Source organism: Emiliania huxleyi (assembly GCF_000372725.1).
Source record: "Emiliania huxleyi CCMP1516 unplaced genomic scaffold EMIHUscaffold_1, whole genome shotgun sequence".
Classification (NCBI taxonomy): domain Eukaryota; phylum Haptophyta; order Isochrysidales; family Noelaerhabdaceae; genus Emiliania; species Emiliania huxleyi.
In genome coordinates, this window is record NW_005202428.1 from 2,451,935 (window position 1) to 2,476,926 (window position 24,992).

Sequence of the window (24,992 nt, forward strand, 5' to 3'; positions counted from 1 at the left end):
TTGTCACTTCCTCCTCTGTCGCGTCATTCTCTTCTGCCTCGTCCTGCGCCGCCGCCGCCTGCCGTTCCCTTGTTCTCTCGGCTTCTTTCGCCTTTCGGCGCAGCTCCGCCCTCCTTGCTGCATATCCTGGCCCCTCGAGTCTATCGAGCTCCCCTCGCGCAAGGACCACATTTCTGACTCCCACTCCGATCATTTGCCTCCAGGTCATGTTGTTGCTCAGGTCCACTCTCTCTTCGAACACTCGTGCCTCTACGGATGATGCCGGCGCTGGGGTCCCCTTCGGATGCATCGTGACATCTGACAACTGAATTTCCACTGGTTCGTCCTCCTCGGAGTCATCTTACTTGGAGTGCAGTTGGGAACGCCATTATTCATTCTTCATCTTCGATCAAACCTGCTCACTTTGCAGGCAGGGACACGCAGCGCTTCTGCCACCCGCCTCCGAGATGCCCCCGTCCGGGCCCCACCGACCGCCGCGTGGCTCCCCGCCGCTCATCGATGACGCCGGCGAGGCAGAGCCCGACTGGCTCCGCGAGGCGGAAGCTGCAGTCTCTCCGCCCAAAGCCGCTTCCAAGATTGAGCGCCGTGGCTCCTTCACGAGGATCGTCAGCCGGCTTCGCGCCGCTTCGCCAGGCGAGGAGGAGCCGCTGTGGTTGCAGAGCGCCGCCGAGCTCGTATCTCTGCATGACGACGCGCCGAGCGATGCGGCGCCTAGGCCGAGCAGGCCCGGGTGGCGCGGCGGCGCTCAGCCAAAGGCGGGTCTGGTCTGGGTGTGCTTCACGTTGCTTGGCGCAGCCTGCGGCGCCGCGGCCATGTGCGGCGGCGCGTCGCTGGCCGTCCAGCTCTGCGCCGGCGTCGCACGCGCCACCGGCCGGTGCCCGGCACGCCTTGACCGCAATGGCGCTCTTGAGGCTGCGCTGGCAGAGGTCGCGATGCTGCGGAGCGAGCTGGCACGGAGCGAGCGAGCGCTGGCTGAGGCGACCCGAATGCAAGACACGGCAGGTGTGTGGGGTTGGTGGCTCTGCGCTGCGGCTCTCGTGGGCTTCACCCTCGCCATGGCAGCCATTGGAACGAGGGAGCTGGTGGCGAGCCATGTGTCACAATCGCACACTCACCGCGTCAACACACCGAGCTGAGTGAGGGGGCGGGTTCGTTTACGTGGACAAATAATATTACGACCAAGACAGAGCTCACATACATCACACACACACCGCCGTCGCAAGCGCGGAAGCACGACGCGCGCGTCATGTGCGATGTGGCGGCTGGCGCGCGCGTGTCGTGCTGCTGAGGTGTATTTTTTGCGTGCTGGTGGTGTATTTCTGTATTCGTGTGTATATCCTGTCCGCGCACGGAGTGCTGCTGCCCCGGACGTTCCGCTCACGCGCGACGCGGCACCGCACACGCGCGATTTCCTGTGCTCCGACGCATCACGAAAGGTTCAGATCGAGAAGCCGCGCAGCGAAGCGCCCATGGCGTGGAACCAAATCTGCTCGCTCCGCACTGCGGCGGCGGCGGCGGCGGAGGTGGGCGGGGAGGCGGGGTCGATGCCGTCCACTGGCGCGTCGCACCAGCCCAAAGCCTCGTCGAGGGAGGCTGAGCCGGCCTCCGCAGGCGGCGCGCCGAGCTCGATAAAGCAGGCGTGAGCGCGGCGCAGCTTGAGCCGCAACGCAGGCCGTGGGCGGAACGGGCTCGGCAGCGGTGCGGCACGAGGCGCCTGCAGCAGCAGATGCAGCCGGCAGAGGCCGAGTCGGAGGCTGGCGAGATCGCCGCACACCTGGCGCCGAGTGAGGGGCGGCGGGCGGTGAGAGCGCGGACAGGGCGGAGAGATTGAGGGACGGGGAGGCGTGGCGGGTGGGCCTCACCCGGACGAGCTCTCTCACGAGACGGCGCTGCAAGCCGCGCAGCTCTGCAGCGGAAGGCGCGGCGGCGGTCGGGCCCGCGTGGCCTCGGACCAGGAAGACGGCTCGCGGCGACGCCAGCGAGCCGCCGAGGACGAGCGCAGCCACCAGCGGCGGGCTGCCGCCGTGTGCGCTGCCGGGAGGCTGGACGGCGGCGAGGGCGCGAGGCAGGGCGCCAAAGAGGAGGTTAAAGGAGGCGACCAGCTTACGCGTTCGGCGAAGCATTGTCCGCCGGCGCGAGGCCTTGCGGCAGCGGCCCGGTGCCGGCCCGGATGGGCCGAGCGCCTCTGCCGCGAGGGCGTCGTACGGCCCTGGGATCTGGCCGTGGATATACAGCACGTGCTTGGCGAGCGCCTCGAGCAGCGCGCCCGCCGCAGCCGGCGACGCCGCTTCGGCGAGGGCCACGGGCGCGTGGAGGCGCAGCAACTGCTTCGCTGCGCGCGGCGCCATGCTCGGAAGCCCTTCGTCCGAGCCTTTCGAAAAAACCGCGGTGAAGGGTACTTGAGCACTTGAGCACTGGATAGGGTCGGTTCCGCATGGTACGGGACCCCTCGATCGTCTCGCCCACCCTCACTGGTGTGTTCATCGGGTGGGGTCATAACAAACACGGTACTGTGATCTGTGATCTGTGAGGGTCCGTCCGCCCGCAGGCGCATTTTGTATACCGAGGCGGTGCCCGGTGCCGAACCTGTCGGACCTTAAGACAGCATTGTAGATCCCTGGGCGAGGGTGATGGCGTCCCCGTCGGGAGGGGCTGTGCGGCTGTCTGGGGGGGTGCCCTCCCACCGTCACCTCACCAGCGTCCCGGTGAGTACGGCGATCAGAGCTCCCCCGGTCGTCGCGCTAAACCGTAACCCGCCGAGGCGGGCCGGATCCACGCGTTGCCAGACCGCCCCGTTGGAGGTAGACCGCTCGTCTAGCCAATCAGCCTTAAGCGAGCGGCCTGGCCGTTGGAATGGCCTAAGACCAGTCCCCGTCGGGAGAGATCGTCTGGCGGAGGTGATCCTCAAGAGGTGATCTACCGTCACCTCGCCGGCGTGCCCGGCGAGTTCGGCTTAGATCTCCCCTCCCGCGCCAGACAGTCCCTGTGGTGGTCACGCGGCCTCTGGCTGGAACGGGATCTACCTCGCAAGCGAGTCACCCGGGCCGGCGCGCGTCTTCCGGGAGAGGGGCGGGAGCGAGGGACCTTGTCATGCGACGCGGGGCCGTCCGTCGACGGGGCGGCGTCGGCCTCCGACTCGCGACGGCGGTGCGTGGGTGGCGCCGCTCAGGCGACTGCGCGCGCGCCAAACCGGGAGGTGCACTCCACCATCACCCAATTTGATCGGGGGGATCGCCCGTTCGGGCTGGTTGTCCTCGGCGCCGGGCGCCTACGCGAGGGGAGCATGGACGACTTCATTCCCTCTGGCGAGCTCGCGTACCTTGCGGTGGACCTGCGGCGGGGCAGCGGTATGGACGTGCAGCAGCGGGCTGTGGCCGACGCCATCGGCGGGCGGATCTCATCCGGGCAGCTCACCGGCGTGCACATCTCGCTCAACTGTAGCACGTGGTCGCCGGCGCTGTGCCTGTCGCAGGACGGCGGCCCCCCCATCGGCCAGTATCGTGGACCCGACGCCCCGAGGGGGAAGCCCTCGCTGAGCCCGGAGAAGCTACAGCGCTGTGAAGCCGATAGCCAGGCGAGGGACAACTCGCTTGCGCTAGCGTTGCAGATCCATCGCCGCGGCGGCTCCGTCTCGATCGAGAGCTCGCCCGACTGTAAGGACTCGAGCAAGCCGTGGTTCCGATCAGGAAACGGCTACAGCACGGCAGATCACTACTCTTACTGGGACGGAGAGGACATGCAGACGTACATCCGGGAGACCGAGTCGGTCTTTGTGACCCTGCCGCGCTGCGCGGCGGCCGAGGACGACTCTAACCCGGGCTACCAGAAGTACATGACCTTTCTGCTCAACCCAGCCGCGGCACGGCGAGCGCAGCTGCTGCGGCAGCTCTCGGACAAGGGCTGCACTCACCGACGAGGAGAGCACGTCCGGCTTCGGGGCAACGACGTCGACGGCGTGTCCCACAGCCGCAAGGCGGAGGAGTACCCTCCAGCTCTCTCTCGGGCGGTCGTGGCGCTGCATTACGACCCGGAACCACCCCCCGCGGCGACGGCTGATCAAGCTGTCGTGGTCGCACCACCTGATGCCGCGTGGGGCGGCGCCGTGCAGCCGCCTTCGGAGGATCCACCCACAGACGGGCGCGCAAGCGGCAAGCGAGCGCCGAGCGGGGCGCCACCTCAGTCAGGCGGCCGTGGCGGCGGCATTGCGCGGTGCGCAGCCAGGCCAGCGGCACCGCCGTGTGCCTCCTCCTGTCGACGCTCCTCCTGCTGCCTCTTTTGCGCGCGGGCCTCGGAAAGCTGAGCCTTGTTCCACACGGCATAGGAATTGCCGTGGCACGAGTTGTACCGAGCAGGCGGCATGGCGAGCACCTCTTCCGCCGCGAGGCCGAACTCGGCGCAGGCGCGGCTGAGCGCGAGCACCTGCTTCTCGTATGAGGTCTCGACGGCAGGGCGGCCGTACGAGTAGCCGCGTCGCATCGCACCTCAAAAGGCAACGCAGGACGCGCCCGTCGCCACCGAAATGGGCGCGAAAGCCGAAAGCGAAAAAGCTTCTGAGACACCCCGTCAGCAGTTCACCCTCGGTATGTAATCCCTGTGTGGTGGCGGCGTGCCGTCCTCCCATCCCTCCCTTGGGTTGTCTGTGTTCTTTCTTTCTTTCTTTTACCCTCGGTATGTTCGTAAGAAAGAACCACATACGACCAAAAAGACAAAACAACACGGGGGTGAACACAGCTAGGAACACTGCTACGTGGGACTAGCACACCTCTGTCAAGAGTCCCCAGAAACGAGGAGTCACACAGTCCACCTGTGTGTGTGATGCACGCCCTGTGTGATGCACGCCCTGCGAGCGGGGCGGGGTGCGCAGGTGCGCACTGTGACTCTGTGCCTCTGTGTTCGTGCGTCGCCCATCTCTCCTGGAGGTGACTGATCTATTTATTTACTGCTACGAGGGAAGAAAGAAAGAATTGACGGGGGAACGGGGGTGGGAGAACGGAACACAAACGCGGGCACAAAGCTCAAAGGAAATCGGCTGTGATGGCGAAACGCGGATCCTCTTATCTAGCCGTCGGAGGGACTCCGTTTGCCGCGAGGGGTCTCCCTGAGGGGTCTCCCTGGGTGGTCTCTCTGGGGGGACTCCCTAGGGGGACTCGCTGGGGGGGGTCCCTGGGGGATCTCCATGGATGCTTGGGGGCTTCCATCAATCGCTGGGGGGCTGCCCATGAATCGCTGGGGGGTGGGGGGAAGGGGGCAACGAGGCGCAGCCCCGCCCGAAGGCCGCGCAACGATTGGGACGCCAGTTGCGGAGAGTTTTTCTCCGAACTCGCACTGCCCCGCGTCGAGAGAGAACGCCACCATCTGAGATATGACGAGGCTCTTGCTGCTGCTGTGCGCCTGCCTCGCAGCGATCTGCGAGGCGGCGCTGCTCGCGCCGCCGGCATTCTCCTCGCGCCAAAGCCTCGCGGGGCGCGCGCCCAGCACGCGTGCGTCGCTCGTCGAGCGGTTGAGAGGCGGCGCTGCAGACGAGGACGAGGACGAGGACGAGGATGGGGACGAGCTGGACGAGGAGCTGGAGGGCGGCGGCGAGGAGGTGGCGGTGGACGACGACGGGCCGAGTCTTGCCAACCCTTTCCTGGGCGGCGGCGGCGGCGCCGGTGAGCCGCCTGCCCGCGCCGGTCGCATTGGAAGAGGCCTCTGTGGGTGGCCTAAACTGACGCACGCACGCTGTGCAGGAGGGCTGGGCGGCCTGTCGGAGATCACCAAGTCGCTGCAGGACCCGGCCACCCTGCAGAAGGCTCTCAAGGAGCTGCAGGACCCAGCCACCCAGGCGCTATGCCAGCCAGTCGCTGTGGTGGCGAGGGAGGCTGAGCCACCCTCACACCTCGGCCCCTTCGCGGCGGCAGGAGCGGTTCAAGCAGATGATGGAGGACCCGGCCTTCCTCGAGTCGATGAAGGCCTACGCCGAGCAACTCACCAAGGACCCCATGTTTGATCAGCTCAAGGAGCAAGCCGAAAAGATGATGTGCGCCCGACCCAGACTATCCGAGAATCGCCGAGCTTGGACGAGATTGGTCGAGATTGGCAGAGGATGAGGGCGCGCCGCCGCGCCGCCGCCGCCCCCAGCTGCCGTGGTGCCCCCGCCAGGTCGGACCCGGCCTTCATGGAGGAGATGCAAAAGGCGATGGCGGACCCGAGTCTGATGGGTGCGCTCGCCGGCATGGGCGGGGCGCCGGGTGGCGCCGGATCGGACGAGGAGGACGGCGATGAGTGAGGGCGCCGGCACCAAACCCGGGCCACCGGCCGCTCGTGCGCGTCGGGCGGGGAGAGAGGAACAGGCGCAGCCGCAGGCGGGTCGAGGGTTGGGCGGTATCTGCATCGAGGCCAAAAGTAAACGTTTCCCGCACACCGGTCTCCGGCGCGCACTCCGGTGAGCGCGGTCACCGTGTGTGCGCAACCGGCCACCAACAGGCAAAACGCGGGGACCCCGACCGCGAGACCTTTACCGACCTAGCACCAACGCAGGCTCAACCGCCTTCGCCAAAAGGTTACGAAAAGATGAGGTTATAATCGCGGTGCGCATCTCCGAGGCCGGCGTCTGTGTACATTGTGAGCAGCAGGCTCTTTGTCACGCCGCGATGTGGCGCAGCGCCAAGCTCCTCGCAAATCGCGACGAACGCTGGGTGAGGCAGCTCACCGCCAGTGGCCAGCCCGAGCGCGCGCAGCTCGTCAAAGTTGAGATAGCCGTCACCGTCCGCATCAAAGCGGTCAAAGATGGCGTCGCTTTTGCGCTTCGTCTCTGCCGCGTCTCGGCGCCGTGCGACTTCAGCGATGACCTGCTGCTCTCGCGTCACCTCCGGCTCCACGAACTGAGCTCCCTCCGACTCGCTGATCGCTGCAGCGAGAGCGTCCATCGCTCGGTCCTCCGACTCCATGTCGTCATCGGAGCCGGAGGCTTCATGCTGGTGCGACATCCCTCGTTCAAGGCTGCCGTCGACGACACCACCGCGTATGGCAAAAAGAATTTTGGCCGGCGCGGGACTGCGCCGTCCTCCCATCCCTCCCTTCTTGTCTGTTTTCTTTCTTTCTTTACTCTGCGAGGAGGGCGACACACCTGTGGTAATCCCGTCGGCAGCTGTCACGATACACCCGAAGGGGACCCCAGCGCCAACATCATCTGTGGAAGTACAAGTAAGTGTTCGAAGAGAGAGTGGACCTGAGCAACGATACGACCTGGCGGCAAATGATCGCAGTGGGCGTCAGAACACAGAAGAGTCGTCCTTGCCGCTTGCGCGAGGAGAGCTCGATAAACTCGAGGGAGGGGCCAAAATATGCCGCGAGCAGGGCAGAGCTGCGCCGAAAGGCGAGAGAAGAAGCGAGAGCAAGGGAGCGGCAGGCAGCGGCGGCGTCGCAGAACGAGGCAGAGGAGAGCGACGCGACAGAGGAAGAAGCGACAAGGGAGAGAACGAAGAGAGTGGGACGACCGCGAGGTGGCATGATCCATGAAGGTTGCAGCGAGAATCGGCGGAGAGACTGCGAAGAGAGATAGGAAGAGGCGGACGCCCAAGGGTGGGCGACGGCTAGCGCATCACACCCCTCTCCTTAAAATCCCTGTGTGGTGGCGGCGTGTCGTCCTCCCATCCCCTACCTTGGGTTGTCCGTTTTCTTTCTTTCTTTTACTCTGCGAGGTCGGAACACACGAGCTCGTCAATGTCTCCGCCGCCTCGTCTTCGTCAGGTCCTCGTCCATGACTAGCGTCGCCGGCGACTCACACGATGCACCCGCTCGCGGCCCGCGGCCCTCGGCCCTCGGCCCGCGGCCCTCGCCCCTCGCCCTCGGCCCTCGCCCCGCGGCCCTCGGCCCTCGCCCCGCGGCCCTCGGCCCTCGCCCTGCGGCCCTCGGCCCTCGCCCCGCGGCCCTCGGCCCTCGCCCCGCGGCCCTCGCCCCTCGCCCCGCCGCCCTCGCCCCTCGCCCTCGCGCCCTCGCCCCTCGCCCTCGCGCCCTCGCCCTCGTTTGCGTTGAGGGGGCTCTCATGGCAACGACCCGGGGGGGGGGGGGGGGGGGGGGAAAACCGCCCCCACACCCGGAAGCAAACAAACCGAAGGGGGGGGCCGGCCACCCCGGGGGGAAAAAAACAAACAAACGGGGGAAGGGTTTGGCCTTTCCGAGGGTTTCCGGCAACCCAGAGGGAAACCAGAGGGTCCCCACAGCACTTTGCGTTTCCGGAAGTTTCCAGGGAAACCAGAGGGTGTTTGGTGCTCCATTCTGTTTCTCTCGAGTTTCCCTCGGGAAACTCGCGAGTTTCCCTGAGTCTGAGAGCTGGTCTGGGGCAAAATCTGAAAATTGAGGAAATCGGCACGATACCCAGGTATTTTCCAGGTATACCGGGGTTTTCCAGGTATACCCGCAAAATACCCGGTATTTTGCCGATTTTGGCCCCAAAACAGCCTCAGACACGGCTCAGAGCCCCCCCAAAATGACGAATTCCACGGAGTTTCCCCGGGGTTTCCCGAGGAAACTAGAGGGTGTTGTAGGGAAACGAGCAGGAAACACGGAAAGGAAACCAGGTAGGGTGCGAGAGGAAACCCTCGGAAAGGCCAAGGAGGGGTCCCCACGGACTGGGTGGGTGGGGGGGGGTTGGGGTTCAGGCTCGGTCTCGAGGGCTCGGTGCACAGCGCGCACGCCGAAGGAGTCCGCAGCGAAGCTCGTGTTGCGCCCTGTCTCTCTCGTGGCAATGTAATCGGAAAACTGCTACGCGATCGTGCGTCCCTATCCACAGCGCCGAGTTCGCGCCCGAGCTCATCGCCCGGATTAAGCGTGGAACGCTCCATCAAGCCAGCATCATTCTGGCCCCTGAGGCGCTCGTGCTGCCACGCAGGGCTTGATGTGCGCTGCGAGCGCCGAGCCTAGCGCAGAAGAGCTGCAGCTGCATAGGAGACACGACCACGGCGCAGATGTCTGGGAGGGGGTGCACGTGTGCGTGGAGAGGAGCTCTTCTCGGCTGACCTTCGAGGAGGAGAGGCGAGAAGTTTATCGCTGCGCTCTCGCGTGGCTCAAGGCGCAATGGCTCTCAAAGGTCAACCCCCCACAACCACACAAGCACGACACAGAAGGCTCACGTGTCTAGGCGAGTCTCGAGGCGGTCTTGGACGAGGACAGCGAGCCTGATTCGGAGCTGACAGCGTCGGCGCAACGCGAGTGGGAGGGCGAAGGCAGCGCGGCAGCGCCGCGGTACGACGACATAGGGAGCGACGTAGAAGAGTGGGATGGGGGCCGAGGATGCTTTGCGGCTGCGCCACCGCGGAAGGTGGTGCCCATATCGCCTGAGGACCTGGCGAACGCGCCGTCCAAGCGCCAGGTGGAGCCCTCGGTCTCAGCGAGCGGTGGAAGGCGGCTCACCGCCAAGAGCAGACCGTTCTGGGCGCTTGAACTCGAGCGGAAGGCTAACGCGGCGCAAGGAGAGGATCCGCAGCCGCTTCAGCCACCCGTACATCCTCCCATTCCCCACGCCTCTCCGGGAAGCGGCATCCAGTCTCGCATAGCAGCGGGCGCATGCATCTCAGAGGAAGAGGCGTATCGGCTAATCTTCTACGCGACAGACGAGGAGTATTGCGCAATATTCGGCGAGCGTGAGCCGCCACTGGCGGCGGCCGTGATGCCGCATCGGCCTGCATCCCACCGAACGACGCACGCTGGCCGAACGGTGCACAATCCCTATGATAGGCGGGACGCGAGCTGCGCTTGCACCGAGACACTCGCACGCGCCACCGCCGCAGGTGTCAGGCCGATCGCTCGCGCCGTTCATGGAGCCGGAGGAGGGGCACGTGGTCCGACGCAAATGGTGGTCACGGGCGAAGCTGGGCAACGTAGAGGTGGTCACGGGGAGGCGAAGGTCGCAGGACCCGCACCAGCCGTGGTACGTGGGCGAGGAGTAGAGCTCAGCTAGTTAGTGGCGCAGTGCAGTGGCCGGGTTGCCCCACCACAGCCGCAACCGCCGGCGCCGGGCGGGGGGCCGAGGAGTGGGAGCTGGGAGAGACCTCGTATTAGTTCTCATGTTCTCTGTGGACTCTGCTCTCTGGTCTGTGCGGCTCTCTATCGCATCGACTTTTCACGAACTTGAACTTGACGATACCAAAACTTCGTGTGGTTATTATTGTTCTCATTCAGATTTGCCTTTCAATATACATCTCCACCCGGAATCCCGCTCTACGCGGACTATACGCGCTATATGGTCTATGCCGCGGATAACCCCGGCGCCCCATGACGCGCCAAGGGTGTGCGGAGCTGCGGCGTCGCCGCGCCATGCGCCACATGGGGGGTTGGGTTGGCTCGATGGGCGGGACGACGCCAGCTCCCGTTGTGCGTTGAGCGATGAGAGCGTTGACCGCGTCCCGCGCGTTGTGTCGGCGTTGACCGTTGTCGTAAAAAAAATGTATATGTGCAGAGAGATCTCACAAGATCTCTTTCGCGGGGAGACGGAGACTGACAACCGCTATCCGGACTGGCGGCCAGGCGCCAGCGTGGGCCGGGCAACGACAGGCACATGCCTACCCTGCGCGTCGGTGTGACGCACTCATTCATCGCCGGTGCGCAACGACTGCGAGACTACTCCGCTGGCCGAATCCCCTTGACGCAAGCTACCCGCAGGCGGTCAGGCGCGCGAAGGTCCGCCCACCCTGCCGCGCCCACCCCCCCCCACCCCCCCCACCCGTCCCGCCGCTCGGGTTGGGGTTGGCGCGCAGCGTCGGGTCGCGGCATCACGTGTTGGTCTTTTCGATGCGGATCTGCTTGTCAAAGAGCACCTGCTGGTTGAGCTGCGCCATCGCCATGTCGGCCGAGGCGGGGTCCGAGAACGAGACAAAGCCGTACCCCTTTGGCATGCCCGTGTCCTTGTCGATGGTCATCTCCGCGCGCAACAGCTCGCCGAACGGCTGGAAGGTCTGGCGCAGCAGGTCGTCGGAGAATGGCGGGCCCTGCCCCTTTGCGGCGACGAAAAGGTTGGCGCCGGGAGGGCCCTTGGTCTTACCACCCACGCGCGGGGCCATCCCCATGCCGCCGCCGGGCATGCCCATGCCGCCGCCCATCCGCCCCATCTCTGCCGGCTTCTCCCACGAGGAGGCGCCGGTGGACGCATTGTAGTAGTACAAGTGGCCGTCCGGCGAGTAGTGCTCGCTCCACGCGCCGCCGCCGCCGGGCGCGCCGCCCGGGCCTGGGTTCGGGTGGCCGTAGCCGTACCCCCCTCCCCCCCCGTGCCCTCCTCCGCCGTACGGGGGCGGGTAGCCCCCCCCCGGGTGGCCGTAGCCGGCGGGGGCGGCGTGCGGCGGCCGCTGCTGGAGCGCGCTGACGGCTTGCTGCCACTGCTGGCAGAGGGAGGAGAGCTCTGCGTGCTGCGCGCGGAGCTGCTGCACCTCGGCGCGCATCGCCTCAAGCTCCGAGTTGCCGCCGCCCTCCGCCGAGGCCTCCGCCGGGGCCGCAGCTGCAGCGCCGCCCTCCGAGCCAGCCTCTGCCGCAGCCCCAGCCTCGCCGGTGGCGCCATTCTCCGCCCCGTCGCCCCCCGCCGGCGGCGCCGCCGGCTCCTCCGAAGCAGGCTCCGACTCCGGCGCCGCCGCCTCCCCTCCAACTTCCGCCCCCGCCCCTGCCTCCGCCGCCGCCTCCGGCTCCGCAGCAGCCTCCGGCTCCGCAGCAGCCTCCGGCTCCGCCGCGGCCTCTGGCTCCAGTCTCGGCTTCTTGGCCGCGGGCTCAGGCGACGCCTCGGGCTCTGGCTCCGCAGCAGCCTCCGGCTCCGCCGCCGCCGCCTCCGGCTCCGCCACCGCCGCCTCTGGCTCCGCCACCGCCGCCTCTGGCTCCGCCGCCGCCGCCTCTGGCTCCGCCGCCGCCTCCGGTTCCGCCGCCATCGGCTCGGGCTCGGCGACCGGTTCTGGCGTGGGCTCGGCGACAGGCGCGGCCTCCTCGGCGGGCGGCTTGACGGGCGCCTCGGCCTCGGCCGCTGGGGCCTCCGCCCCAGCTGTCAGCGCCTCGTGTAGCCGCGCCGCCAGCTCCTTCTTGAGGCCGTTTGTTGGCAGCCCGCGGGCTCCGAGCGCCTCTTTGAGCTCAGCGACCTATCGGCGCGCGGCGGAGGCGGGTGGCCGGGAGGTGGCCGGCGGCCGACCGGGCGCGGGCGTCGGGGCGGCTGCTCGCGCTCAGTCCTGTTGAGCTTGATCTTTGGAGGCCCACCGAAGTGTCGCCACAAAGGTGTGTTTTGACATCCTCGCGAGAGCCGGCACGCGCGGGGGAGGGCGCGCGGCGGCGCGCGGCGCGGCGGGGGCGAGCGCGGGCGCAGCTCACCTTGAGCCCGTTCACATCCTCCGGCGTGAGCTCCGTCGCCACCATATCTCTGCCCACTCACAGCAGGCAGCACACGATCGAGGAGGCCTCGGGAAAGAAGAACTCACTAGGAGAAGGTGCTCTGCGAACTGCCTCGCGCGAGGGGCGTGTGGCATCTCTCGCGAGTCTTGGAATAGTCTTCCCTGACCCCGCCCCCGCCGGCCCGCCTGCCCTGCCCGCCTGGCCGACAAGATCTCTTCACCTTCTCATTGGTGGAGTATAGGTACGAGAGGGGTGTGGCATCTCTTGCGGGTCTCGCCAGGGGCGCCTACTAACCTCGCTTGCGAGGGGCGTGTGGCATGTCTGAACGGACTCGTGAGGGGTGCCTGCCTACCTCGCTTCGTCGAAGCGGCGCTTCATACCCACACCCACCCCGCCGCATTCGTCGCCGGCGCGCGATACGTTCCCGTCGGCCGGACTGTCCTCGCCGAGTGCGTGCCGCTGAGGCGGGACGCACTCAGGGACAGTGCCGGCGGGACGCGGCTCGAGAGGCGGCTCCCGCGGAGGCACGGCTGGCACCCGTGGCGCGGGGCTCGTCTTCGGAAAGACCAGGATCGCTCTACTGGCAAACTTCTGGCTGACACGCGCGCCCGGTCGAGCCTTCGGTGGGCGCGCTGCGGTCGCACGCCTACCCAAGTCATATGCCACGGCGTGCGATCTAGATTCAGCACACGCGCCTCTCTGCTCGCATCCACTCATCCAATGAACTGTCGTCACCCATGAGTGCGAGATAGGGCTAGCGGCTGGCCAATAGCCTGTGAGGAGGGCGTCCATAGACACCTCACAAGACCCCACACACGGTCTCGTCCGTGCCTTGTGGCCGGCGACGAGATTGCTAGAGGCGGAGCAAGCCTGCTCTAGTCTCACACGTTCGCCCTGTCGCCTGTCTGTGTTGTTGTGCTGTTGTTTGTCTCTTGGCACCTTGGAGTGCTGGGGGGGGCGACAGGGGGGACGTGGCCTGAGTGATGTGTACGCCCACTCAGGATGTGTGGCAGCCCGCTGGCTGTGTGTCTCGTGAGCTTGTTTGTGTCTGTGTGTCGCTCGTGCGTGTCGTCATCATCTGTCTTGCGTCCACCCATACCGCGTTGGTGTCCAGTCCGAGCCTGACTGTTCTTCACCTTCCTACATACATACATACATAGCTCCCTCCGATCCTCTTCCCTGGGTTGTCGCTTTTCTTTCTTTCTTTCGGCGGCAAGGGCAAGGCCGCCAAGAAGGACTGGGCGAGCGTCGCGCGCGGACTCGCTGCCCGCTCCCCGTACGACGGCGGCCCCCGCCTCGAGTCCAACGAGGCCTCCCTCTACGAGGGGAGCGACGACGAGCTCTAGAAGCGGCCGCCGAGCCCTCCCCGCGGCGCAACTCTAGCAGCGCCGCGGGCAGGGCGGCTCGCACATCGCCCGCGCGCGCATCCGAGCGAGCGAGCGAGCGAGCGAGCACCACACATCACACACACAACACACACACACACACACACACACACACACACACAAAACACACACACACACACACACACACAAAACACACACACAAACACACACCACCCCAGAAAGCCTGAGGAGCTGTGCAGCGGCTAGATATGTCATATGTGTCTGTGTGCTGTTGTTATGACCCCCCCGATGAGCACACCAGCGAGGGAGGGCGAGACGATCGAGGGGTCCCGTACACCATGCGGAATCGACCCTATCCAGTGCTCAAGTGCTCAAGTCTCTGTGTGCTGTGTGGTGCGCCCTCCGAGCGGGGCGGGGTCTGCCCGTCGGGTTGTCGCCCATCTCTCGGGAGATGTCTGCTCTATTTATTTATTTAGCGCAACCAGTGGGAGGCCCGCGCCTGCCCCCGTGGGCCGGGTGCAACCCCTGTCCTATACGAGAGAGGAATCCCTGGGACCCTTGTCGTGTGCCCCTGCTCTACGGGAAATCTTCTGTATATCGTGAATGAATCGCCGAGTATCGCCTAATATCGCCTATATCGCGCTTCTGGCGACTGCACAGGGGGCGACAAGGGGTCGATGCGGCTCAGCGTGGAGCTTCCGAAGCAGCGCCGCAGAGTGCGCAAGGCGGTGTCTCGACTGCGAACGGTGCCGCTACATCTCGTTCTCCGTCGGCTTCCGCGACTGCTCTTGGTACGCTCTTCGGCCGAAGGCGGTCCAAATGTGGCGCGCCTCTCGACTCGCCGCGTGAGCGCCCCATTCGCCATGCATGTAGGTTCCATGCCTGCGACTTGGAGGCGCTCAACCAGCCGGCTAACCACTTCACAGCGCGGGTCACCGCCTCGTGGCTGATGGGCGCCTGAGGGGCCAGGAGTAACCAGGACGACACACCTGTGTACTCACAGAGAAGGTGGTACATTTTAGAGAGACAGAGTAGTAATCGCGAGCGCATCGATTACCCTCTTGCTGCCCAGGTTCCGACCCTCTGCGTGGCCGACTCACACAGCGAGCCTTCCTGTCTCCCTGCTGCTGATTCATCGGTCGTGCTCAGTCAAGATATTGTAGAGACCGACCATATGCACAATATCTTGACTGAGAGCTAAGCCCAGTTCGACGATCGGCAGCCTCACCGCGGGTCGCGCCGCTGTGCAGCGAGAGCCAGGCTCGCCCGGCGAAGGTGACCAGAGAGTGCTCAACAAATACCAGAAAAAATCAGGGAGCCTCAGAGAGTGCCACTGCCATCACCCAGGCCGCGGGAGCCGATCGGCTGCGCCGAGGACAGCTCCCTCAGTGTGCTCCGCGGCTCACCAGTGTGCGCCGCGGCGCCGTCCAGCCACTTTGGCGGCCAGCCACCGGTCGAGTTCTTCGACTCTGGAGGACAGAAAGGTACCGTCTGAAAGGTATTTTCATGCTCTATTGACTGGCGAAAAAATCCCCCGCAAAATGTTTTCACAGCGGGCGTGATTCACACCGAAGCATGAGCAAAGCATCGGGCAGCAAGAGGTTACTCGTGCACGATCCGTCCGTCCCGGTCCTCCTCCCGCGCCATGACGGTCGCAGGGTACCAGCGCTCGCTGTCGCAGAAGATCTCGAGGCGCGATCCGGTGGGCAGGACAGTGTGGCCGTCGAGCGCCGCCCTGGCATCCTCGCGCTGTCGCTTCCGCCGCTTCGCCTTCGTCTCCTTGCTGCGCAGCAGGGTGTAGTTCGGGCCCACCTCCGCCATGCTGTCCAGCACGTGGACGGCGCTCGCCATCTCGACCGCGTCGTCCTCCGGCGGAAGCTCCGCGTCGCTCGCGGCCGCTTCCCGAGCGCGCGCTCGTCGCGCATCCGCTCGTGGTCCGACGCGCCACGCCGGCGCCCGTGTGCCTCGCCGCCGCGTCCGGCGACGGCATCGATGCTGTCCGCACGAGCGTGACTCGCCACTCCACGACCTCCACGACCTCCACGGCCCTGACTGTCAATCGCACAACAGCGTGACTCCACGACCGCCGAAAAGTCGAGCGCCCTCCCCAAATCTCGAACACATCTCGAACCGTCGCACATTGTACATACATACATATTGAATAGGAATATCGCGCAGTATCGCGTAACATCGCGCAATTATCACGCAATATCGCTGCCCCCAACCCACCCCCTTCCGTCCGTGTCGCTCCCCGCTCCCCGCTCCCGTTCCCCTGTGTCCCTAATCGTCCTTCCAAGATCCTGTGCTCGTGGGGACCCTGTCCTTACCCCATCTCTCGTTCGGCGCGTCCGTTTTGTTTACGAGGTGGCATGAAGGTCGCTGCGACGGTGGGCGAGAGACTGGGACGAGCGATATGCAGATGGGGAGAGGCTGGCGCCCGAGCCGACAAACCGGAGACGGATTTTGTGTTTTGTTTGTTGAGACGGCCGTCAACACTTCTCGGCTTGGGTGACTCGTGAAATCGGTCGGTGGCACGTCTGACGTCTGCGGGTCAGTCTGTGCCCGTTTGCTTCATCTTCTCCCCCCTCTCGCTCTCCGGCGCGGGCGCGCGGCGGCGGTTGTTTCTTAATCTTATTGAGTTATTCTTTACTTTCTTTCCTTTCCGTTTATGGATTATGCAGACAACGCACAATATCATATATCAATAATGAATAAATAAACAAAGCCTCCTCCGTGAAAGATCAGTACGATGTGCTCACGAAAGTTTTCAAAAAAGCGAGCGGCCCTGCGAACGTCTCGGGGGCGGCGGTGGCGGGGTTGCGCAGGCCTCCGCTCCCACACGCCCGTTCGGATAGGCTGCGCGCAGGGGCCGCGCCGCCTCGATTTCGCATCTCCGCTCCGCGGCCGACTGAGGGGCCAGCTCGCCCGGCGACAAGCCCAGCCATCGCCCAGCGCCCCGTATTGACGGAGGGCACGCAAAAAACCCGCACCTACGACTAGGGTGAGCCCGTGAGGGCGTCGGTGTCGGCCGCGGGCGGGCTGCGAGGAGGGCGCGGGTGGGAGCATGGGAGATGCACCACCGCTCGACGAAGACGCGCCCGACGAAGCCCTGCTTGCGGAGGATGGTCGATCCTCACCTACTAGCGTCGGGCGTGTGCGAAAAAGAGCGCAAATCGGAGCTCAACTCGCGCGCGGCTGGGAAAGGGGTGTGGCACCCCTCCGAAGGCGCCTCGCGAGGAGCTGCTGCTGCCTCCAAACGCGCTCGGGCAGCACGTCGGCGCGCCTGCGGGGTTGGGGAGGTGAAACTATGCTTGCTGGCACGCGCATCCCGCACCACCCCCACGTCCGCGCGCACCATGCCGCCATCCCACCTCACAGCCAAGCGCCATCGCCGTCGGACGCGGCGACGCCGAGCGGTGGCCTCGCAGACGACGAGCGCGATGAGGCCGCCGCGCCGCCGGAGTGGCCGGCGCGTGCCAGCCGCTGGCCCGCCCAGCGTGGCGGGACCGGCTCGCCCATCCTGGCCCGCGCGCTTGCCGACGCGAGAAGATCGCGCGGGAGGGCAAATCTTGGGCAAAATGCCCTGTTTGCCAATCCTTCACGGCGACTTCACGTCGGAACGAGTCGGATCGACGACTCGCCGCCTGCACCAGCGTGTGCGCCTTGCAATTCTATACAGAATCGACACGTGGTACGTCTTCTCAATCGCTCGTGGAGAGGAGCTACGGCCATTCCTAAGTAGTGTTCAACGACGTTGAACAATGTTCAACGTCGTTGAACACGGTCCAGTAACCGAATGGCGCGGTTCACGCCTCGGCCCTCGCACAACAGAGAGAGAGATGCACTCTGCATGGTGGGACATAAAAGAGAGCGAGTACTTGGGCGAGTAGGCCGTGCGGTCGACGCTGCCGCGCGCGACTTTGCGCGCGAGGCGGCGCAGCTTGAGAACGGCGGTGGCGAGAAGCCGCCGCCAAACGTCTCGTGGAGCAGCAGGTTGAAGTTGTTGCGCTTGACAAAGATCGCGTCGTGGTAGAAACCGCGATGCGTTGACGTAGCCATGGCCGGTCTTGTGGGAGAAGGGTTGGCCGGGCTGCCCGCGCGCCTTGCAGCCCATGTTTAGGCGGCGGGCCTTCTATTCGGTGTGTTGCCAAAGGCGTAGGGGAGTGGCCAACGGAGGCGGGCGTGCCCGCGCCACTCGAGGCGTTGCCAACACCCGTTGTTGTTGTTTGGTTTTCAAAAAATCTCCTAAAAATCTCTCTGTGTGGCAATGACATGTCACATGAGAGAGAGCGCGCGCGGGCCGCGGGCGCGGCGGCGCGCGCATGGGGGCATACAAGATACATGCGTGTCCGTGATTCGGTCCGTGCGTGTGGAGTGCAACCTGCGCAGGCGCGCCTCGCAAGAATGAAGAAACACCTTTCCATATCTGACTCAGATGCCAGTACTGTTTCGAAACGACCAAAATGCCCCGGTCCCTTTCGCCTTTGAAGCGCGACGACCCCTGCTAGCTTGTAACTACTGCAGGAGGAGGGACTCGCCTAACGGGACATGCCCCGTGACGTGTCGTGGACATGCACATTTGCCTGACTGGGGAGCGTGCCCATGACTGGGGAGCCTCCGGCGGGAGCGGCAGGGAGGTGCGTGGTCACACGCCTCCGCCCTGGCTCTCCCTCTCCCTCTTCTCCTGCAGCACCGCCCGCAGCGTGGCGCGCGGCAGGCTCGCCGGGTCCGCAAAGGCCGCGTGCCAGAGCGCGTTAAGCCGCTCGAAGCCGGCGTGGCAGGGGTGGCGCAGGTCCCACGGCTTGGCCATCGTGAAGTGAAGAATGCGGACCTCCCCCAGCCGGCAGAGGCCGCGGTGCCTCGCGTACAGCCCCTTGGTCGCGTTGAAGCACCATGGCAGCGCCCTCCACGAGCACGGCGGCCCCGCGCCGGCCGCCCCTCGGTCGTGCGCAAAGTAGCGGTTGAGGAAATCCTGCTCGGCAAAGGCGAACGAGGCCAGGTCCGAGGCGGCGAGGGCGGCCCGCATCGCCTCCGCCGTCGCGCGGCACGGCGAGAGGACCAGCAGCCCTGCGTTGAAGTAGTGGGCAGGTGGCGCTCCCGCTGGCGGCGACAAGTAGGGGCAGCCGCCGCTGCGCCCTGAGACGCAGCTGCACTCGGGAACGGCGTGCAGCGCTGCGCCGCCGCAGAGCCGGTCGCCAAGCAGCTCGTCGCAGTTTTTGAGCAGCAGCATGTCCGCGTCGAGATAGCACAGCCGCGAAAACTCGTCCTCCCACTCCCACATCCGGAGCTTGGTCCAGCAGTGCGCAAAGTGAGCACAGGCATAGTGGGCTGCGCCAGCTGGCAAGTCGGGCGGCGCCACCTCGCGCACCTCGCAGCGGGCCAGCGCTTCGAGGCGGCCTCGCACTGCCGGCGGCACCGCCGCAGTCACGATCACGACGAGCGGGTAAGCGCTCTCGCTCGCAGTCAGAGAGCTGTGCAGCGCAATCACACCAGGGAGGTAGCTCGTGTCTGACAGTAGCGTGACGAACGCCCGCCGGGGAGTAGCGGGCGGCGTGATGGCGAGTGCGGCGTGGCTTTTCTTTTTCAGCGATTGTCGTGAGTATTGGGGGGGGGGGGGCACGAGTCGCTTTGAAGCGACTCCTGTCCGTGTACCTGTGTTTCAGTGCCAGTGCGCACTCCTCCTCCTCTCTTCCTTGCTTTCGTCTGGAATCGTCTCGGCCTATCGACCTCGGCCGCGCTTCGCCGTAATAAATAAATACAACGGACATCCCAAGCTAGGGCTGGGTCGAGGACAGACACGTCCCCACCTTTGCAGGATTTTGCAAAAGCGAGGGGGGAGCGCGCTTCGCCGCCCTCGGCGCTTCTGCCCAGCGCGATTTCTTTTGGTCTTTGTGCTCTTGCTTCCACCGCTAGTCGAGCCTGGCACACGTACGGGCAGCGAATGCCGCTCGCAGCGCTCACGCCCCTCGCTATCATCAGCGGCTGCCTGACGGTAGCCGGCGTGGGGATGCACCTGAACCACTGGCTCTTCACCGGCGAGGTGTGCGGCGCCCCCGCTGGCGCTGGCGCGCGCGCAGCTTCCGCACCCCGCCGCCGCCCCGCCGCACGCACCTGCTCAGCCCGCCCCACGCTGCGCCGCACTCACCCCTCCGTCCGCGCGTTGCCCACTCCAGTGGAACAGGTCCGACACGGACCGCTGGAAGGAGGGCCTCTGGTCGCGGGACCGCCTCATCAAAAAGGGCTACATTAAGCAGTGATCCCCGCCCCCCCGCCACCTCGCTGTGTACATTAACGTTGCACACCCAGCAGTGAGATTTGGTGTGGCGCATTCTGAATCTACTAGGCCCATATTTAGACGCGCATAAGCGCCGCACGGTTGCGTCTGCGCCGGCGCGCGCCGCTTCGCTGGGGCGCGCCGTTCTCTCTCGTTACGGGCTGTGTCTTGCGCGCGTGGCCGCGCGACGAAATACATGCTGCCGAGTGCCACGGAAAAATCAAGGAGACGCCACACGGATCCGCGGACCGCGCGCCACCACCCCACACCCGCCTGCACCCTGACCCTCGACCCCACATATTACGCAGTCAAAAACGCAACAAGCATCACGCCGTGCCCTCATCGCACCTCGCCGGCTGCCTTTTTCTTCGCGTACTGCGCCGGGGTCCACGCCTTCACCTGGCGAGAGCCGGGCCGGGCGGCGGTGATGGTGGAGGCGGCGTGGGCGGCGGCGGCGGCGAAGGGTGGCGTTGCACGCACAGGCGGAGAGGGCGGCGGCGGTGAGGGAGGAGGCGGTGGATGCGGGCGTGCTCGCCTGAAAAGCGTGGATCTCTTTTATCTCTTCCGCCAGCAGGTCCTGCACCGCCCGATGGCGCTCGAGCAGAGCCACGCCATCAAACGCGCCGGCAACAACGACGCACTGAACCTTCTGGCCGCAGCCATCCCCGTGTGCCTCGACGGAGACGTAGCTCGGCGCGAGCTCCGATTCATACAGCTTGGCCTTCATCTGGCCAGCGATGCCGCTCGTTGCGGTGTCGCTGCCGCCGTGCGCGTGCTCGCCCGCACCGTGCAATTCATGGCTGTCGTGGCTGTGACCGGCGGTGCACGGCCTTCCAGCGTGATCGTGCTCGTGCGCGTCCTCGACGTGCCCGTGCGTCGCCATAAGAATTGATTTAGAAACGCAAGATGCGGCACGCCACACGACCGGATCGGATTCTTGCCGAGTACCGGTAGGGAGATTCACGCGATCTGTCTCGCGTTCCTCAACGCTTGCGATTCAGCTGTCGCGCCGCTGGATGATCTTGCTCAGCTCGCCGAGCTCGACCTGAACGCTCAGCGGCGCGACCGCTGAATCGCAGCCGTTCGTGCTGGCACGCATGCATCGTTGCAGTTTCAGATTACTTCCCCCCCTCCCTACTCGAGTACCAACGGGAGAGGTTTAAAACCCCCCTCCCCACCCCCTTTGCCCCCCCCCCCCCCCGCCGCCTTCCTGCTAGCTCCAGGAGGCTGCAGACACCGACACGCACACTAGATACGCGCGGATGGCCGCCGTCTTCCACGCCAGCACCGGCCGGTGCTCTATACGCGGCAGCGAAGTTGGCAATCGCCTGGCGAGCGGCGGCGCGGACACCCGCGCCGGTCGCCGGCCGTCCCCGCCGGCGGGCGGCTCCGGTGGCCGCCGCGCCGCCCGCCCCGCAGGCCACCGCACCGGCGAGGTCCTCCATCGGCATCGCCGTGCCGGCGGGTGCCCCTCCGGCGGGTGCCCCCGCCTAGGGCCCCCGCTCCGGTGGTCGCCTCGAGCGGGTTGGCCGGCCTGCGCCAGCGGCGCAATCTCGGGGGACTTGTAGTACATCCCGAACTCGGCGACGAGGGAGTGCTCCTCGGGCTCGTCCACGGTGATGCCCCCGGGGCAGCCCTACTGCCCTAGAGCCTAGTAGGGCTCGTCGAGCACCTTGCGCGTGTCGCCGGAGAGCAGCTTGAAGAGAGCAGCTTGAAGTGCGCCGCGGCACAGAGTCGGTCGCTGGGCAGCTTAGGGTACCCCTAGGCTTAAAAGGGTGGGCCCTGGGGCGCCTGCGGCTTAAACGGCTTAAAACCGGCCTAGGCCGGTTTTAAGAGCTGCTGGGCCTCCGATTCCTTAAACGGTCTTAAACGCTTAAACGCTGCGGGAGAGCTCCCGAGGTCGATGGTCCGGGAGGCTCCCCACAGACGCCGGAGGCCGGGAAGCTGGCTACAGTCAGCTGGCACGCGTCCCCTATGCGAGTATGGCTCCTGCCAGTGCACCAGACTTACAGATGTGTCTTCAGAGGCGGGTTTGTGCCTAATAACGGCAGTATTGGAGAAAACGGCGCCGAACGCAGCGACGCGTGCCGGTGAGGCCGATTTTCTTAAACGGTCTTAAAAGAGGGACCCCCCGTGCCTGCAATCTCTTAAATGACAATTTGAGCCCCCAAACCTCCTCATTTCTTAAAAGGTCTTAAAAAAATCCGGCCCTCAGAACCCTAGGGGTACCCTAAGCTGGGCAGCGCTCACCCGCATGGCGATGCGGGCTCGGCGGCGGCAGTAGAGGGAAGAGGGGCCGAGCGGGGACCATACCTGTCACCATACCCCCCCACCCTTTGGGCCGGGATGGCACCATACCATACCCCGCAAAAAGTTGGAATACTGCTGCTATTGCCCGCCGCAGAGCCGCTTTTCACAGCTGCTCCTGTGGCGAACACATCTCGGGGGGGAGGGAGCGTGAGCAACTCGAGATCCCTCGAGAGTTCACGCGGAGTATAGGCTGGGGCTATCCAGATAGCAAGACGACTGTGATGAGGCGAGAAAGAAGCCAAACTCGTACACCGCCCCTGAGATGCCTGCTCTGTTTGTGTCACTGGGCACGTGGGCACGGGACTGGCAGTCTGGCACACACACACACGCACACTGGCACACTAACACAGGTACACAAAGAGAAACGTCTTTTTCTTTTAGGACACAGTCGGGAACATGTCCTCCACAGACGCCAGCAGGGTCCGGTAGCTGTGACGCGCGTCCCCCGTGTGTTCCGCAGCGGCCTGGGACTGCTGTGGCTGCTGCGCAACCGCCAGTCGCGTCTCCTTGTCCACAATGAAGATCCGTTCACGCGGGATGCCGGCCGCCTCGTAGGCGCCGAGGTCTGTTGGCCGGTTTCCAAACGCAGCGTGAAGGGAGCCGGCGTAAAACATGCCAGCCACCTGCGCGGAGCGAGACGAGCTTGGATTGGGCGGGATGCGCGGGAGGGACCTGCTCGCGCCTGCTCGAGGATGTCAATCTTGAAGAGATGCGCCGTGTGGTCGAACTGGGCGCGGGAGAGGCCGGGAGTGGGCAGAGGTGAAGAGTGGGGAGGGTAGCTCTCCACGCCAAGGGTTCGCACCTCCCGGATGAGCGCATCGGCCATCCGGCTCGGAGAGGTGATCACAGGCCCCTCGGGCAGTGAGTCGACCGTCTCGCCGCCAGCGCGATGCTGCCGCAAGCCGGAGATGTACTGCTTGGTGCGGTCTGCGAGGCCAATGTTGCGACTCGACAAGTAGACCACGCAAAATCCGCGAGCTGCGATGGCGGTGTACAACTGCGCAACACCCTCGTGCGCGTAGTCGTCCCACCCTGAGGGGGAGGGGGGGGGCGTGCCGACCCGTGTACGAAGGATTCGGTTGAGACCGGCCTCGTTCACCGATCGCGGGCAGGATGTTGCCACGCACGTCGGAGCGCGTTACGGTGCCGTCGATGTCGCTGATGACCAGTCTCGAGCTTGGCTCCCAGCTGAAGGAGAGGGACGAGGCGAGTGAGAGATGGCCTTCGGTCTGCTACTAGCCAGCTGGAGGAGAGGGACGAGGTGAGTGAGTGGTGGCCTTCGGTCTGCTACTAGCCAGCTGGAGGAGAGGGACGAGGCGAGTGAGTGGTGGCCTTTGGTCTGCTACTAGCACTACGCCTCTCCATCTCCGTACTCCTCTCTCCACCTCCACCTCCGCTACCTGCCATGCAATGACCAATGTCTCCCGGCGCATCTAAGAGCCCGTGACAGGAAGAGGTTCGTCGTGACCTCAGTTTCGCCGTGCAGGCGCGATCGGACGGAGAAGCACACCTCGTTCCGCCCGCCCTGGAGCCTGAGGCACCTCAGCCAGTCAGGCGGAGGGTGCGCAGCCAGAGCCTGCTCGTCGCTGCCGCCCGCCACCCCTGGCGCCTTTTGCGCACTGCCGGCGACGAATCGACCCTCTCCTGCAGCGCTCAACACCATGCGACAGCTTTTCTCATCGGCCTCAACTCCATTGACGCGGATCGTGACGGGACGCTCTCGGCTCTGAACGACCTTGAGCAACCCAAAGCGGACATGCCACGCGGTGGTTGCGAGGGTGCCGTCGGCAGAGCGCACGGCGATAATGTCGACAGCGCCCGAGAGTGTGGCTGTGTTCGTGTCAGGGAGAATCGCCGAGAGGGCTTGACGCATGCCTGAACGAGCGAGTGTCGGCAACCACGAAGTTGTGGATTGGAGGACGCACGTTCCGGTGTTATCTTTTTCACTGTACGTGTCTCACTTGAGCTTTTGAGCACTTGATAGGGTCGATTCCGCATGGTACGGGACCCCTCCGATCGTCTCGCCCTCCCTCACTGGTGTGTTCATTGGGGGGGGTCATAACAAACACGGTACAGGATCGAGGTGCACGCTGCCGAGGCAGTGTCGTCCCCCCTCTCCCCGACGGCGATGGCGGTGTGACCGATCGAGCTACAAGAAGAGCTTGTTCAGCAGGATCCGGGCCGTCGGATGCACTACCTCACTGGGCCTGAGACCACCGCACGGCCAGCCCTTCACCACTCCGGGTTTGCGTGGAGTCGAACCACTCCGGTATGGGCGAGCCCATTGTTTTGAGTTGAGTCCCTTCGCACCATTGCTTGAGCACTTGAGCACTGGATAGGGTCGGTTCCGCATGGTACGGGACCCCTCGATCGTCTCGCCCACCCTCACTGGTGTGTTCATTGGGGGGGGTCATAACACAAACACGGTACAGGATTGAGGTGCACGCTGCAGAAGCAGTGCCGTCCCCCCTCTCCCCGACGGCGATGGCGGTGTGACCGATCGAGCTACAAGAGGAGCTGGTGCTGGTTAATTGTCGAAATTCCTGTTGTGCAAGAGGGGAGGGGGCTCTGACGGAGTGTGTGGCGGGAGAGGGCATGGAATGGGCGCGGGGGAGGGGGGGGGGGGGGGGGGAAGGCTCACCCCTGCCAAAAGCCTCAATTAATAGTAATGAAGAAATATTGCTCGGCCGTTCCTGAAATCCGTCTCCATCTGGAGGAAAAGG

General features: G+C 65.3%; 11 protein-coding genes across 11 annotated transcripts; 4 read left to right on the forward strand and 7 right to left on the reverse strand.

Moving 5' to 3' along the window:
- Positions 1-446: 446 nt before the first annotated feature.
- EMIHUDRAFT_194711 (hypothetical protein) lies at positions 447-1,136 on the forward strand (the record flags this gene model as incomplete). The annotated part of the gene is made up of 1 exon (XM_005794402.1): positions 447-1,136. One exon carries the CDS (start codon positions 447-449, stop codon positions 1,134-1,136), a length of 690 nt encoding a protein of 229 aa, XP_005794459.1.
- Positions 1,137-1,438: 302 nt separating this feature from the next.
- On the reverse strand, positions 1,439-2,348 carry EMIHUDRAFT_95209 (hypothetical protein; the record flags this gene model as incomplete). The annotated part of the gene is made up of 2 exons (XM_005794403.1): positions 1,439-1,774; positions 1,863-2,348. 2 exons carry the CDS (start codon positions 2,346-2,348, stop codon positions 1,439-1,441), a joined length of 822 nt encoding a protein of 273 aa, XP_005794460.1.
- A 3,000-nt stretch (positions 2,349-5,348) lies between these two features.
- Positions 5,349-6,453, forward strand: EMIHUDRAFT_431908 (hypothetical protein). Its single transcript, XM_005794404.1, has 5 exons — positions 5,349-5,651; positions 5,730-5,824; positions 5,901-6,019; positions 6,142-6,332; positions 6,355-6,453. The coding sequence occupies exons 1-4, from the start codon at positions 5,363-5,365 to the stop codon at positions 6,266-6,268; spliced, it is 630 nt and encodes a 209-aa protein (XP_005794461.1). The 5' UTR covers positions 5,349-5,362; the 3' UTR covers positions 6,269-6,332; positions 6,355-6,453.
- Positions 6,454-6,542: 89 nt separating this feature from the next.
- EMIHUDRAFT_194716 (hypothetical protein) lies at positions 6,543-6,968 on the reverse strand (the record flags this gene model as incomplete). The annotated part of the gene is made up of 1 exon (XM_005794405.1): positions 6,543-6,968. One exon carries the CDS (start codon positions 6,966-6,968, stop codon positions 6,543-6,545), a length of 426 nt encoding a protein of 141 aa, XP_005794462.1.
- A 1,910-nt stretch (positions 6,969-8,878) lies between these two features.
- EMIHUDRAFT_194717 (hypothetical protein) lies at positions 8,879-9,929 on the forward strand (the record flags this gene model as incomplete). Its single annotated transcript, XM_005794406.1, has 4 exons — positions 8,879-8,968; positions 9,122-9,481; positions 9,560-9,697; positions 9,771-9,929. 4 exons carry the CDS (start codon positions 8,879-8,881, stop codon positions 9,927-9,929), a joined length of 747 nt encoding a protein of 248 aa, XP_005794463.1.
- An 822-nt stretch (positions 9,930-10,751) lies between these two features.
- On the reverse strand, positions 10,752-12,363 carry EMIHUDRAFT_194718 (hypothetical protein; the record flags this gene model as incomplete). Its single annotated transcript, XM_005794407.1, has 3 exons — positions 10,752-11,099; positions 11,907-12,074; positions 12,319-12,363. 3 exons carry the CDS (start codon positions 12,361-12,363, stop codon positions 10,752-10,754), a joined length of 561 nt encoding a protein of 186 aa, XP_005794464.1.
- A 4,016-nt stretch (positions 12,364-16,379) lies between these two features.
- EMIHUDRAFT_194721 (hypothetical protein) lies at positions 16,380-17,204 on the reverse strand (the record flags this gene model as incomplete). The annotated part of the gene is made up of 4 exons (XM_005794408.1): positions 16,380-16,470; positions 16,763-16,817; positions 16,901-16,968; positions 17,062-17,204. The coding sequence occupies 4 exons, from the start codon at positions 17,202-17,204 to the stop codon at positions 16,380-16,382; spliced, it is 357 nt and encodes a 118-aa protein (XP_005794465.1).
- A 965-nt stretch (positions 17,205-18,169) lies between these two features.
- EMIHUDRAFT_349363 (hypothetical protein) lies at positions 18,170-18,982 on the reverse strand. The gene has a single exon (XM_005794409.1). The coding sequence runs from the start codon at positions 18,964-18,966 to the stop codon at positions 18,331-18,333; it is 636 nt and encodes a 211-aa protein (XP_005794466.1). The 5' UTR covers positions 18,967-18,982; the 3' UTR covers positions 18,170-18,330.
- Positions 18,983-19,626: 644 nt separating this feature from the next.
- On the forward strand, positions 19,627-19,942 carry EMIHUDRAFT_194723 (hypothetical protein; the record flags this gene model as incomplete). The annotated part of the gene is made up of 2 exons (XM_005794410.1): positions 19,627-19,725; positions 19,889-19,942. 2 exons carry the CDS (start codon positions 19,627-19,629, stop codon positions 19,940-19,942), a joined length of 153 nt encoding a protein of 50 aa, XP_005794467.1.
- A 317-nt stretch (positions 19,943-20,259) lies between these two features.
- On the reverse strand, positions 20,260-20,842 carry EMIHUDRAFT_194724 (hypothetical protein; the record flags this gene model as incomplete). Its single annotated transcript, XM_005794411.1, has 2 exons — positions 20,260-20,297; positions 20,440-20,842. 2 exons carry the CDS (start codon positions 20,840-20,842, stop codon positions 20,260-20,262), a joined length of 441 nt encoding a protein of 146 aa, XP_005794468.1.
- A 1,804-nt stretch (positions 20,843-22,646) lies between these two features.
- EMIHUDRAFT_95214 (hypothetical protein) lies at positions 22,647-24,142 on the reverse strand (the record flags this gene model as incomplete). The annotated part of the gene is made up of 4 exons (XM_005794412.1): positions 22,647-22,892; positions 23,072-23,301; positions 23,369-23,457; positions 23,811-24,142. 4 exons carry the CDS (start codon positions 24,140-24,142, stop codon positions 22,647-22,649), a joined length of 897 nt encoding a protein of 298 aa, XP_005794469.1.
- Positions 24,143-24,992: the final 850 nt, after the last annotated feature.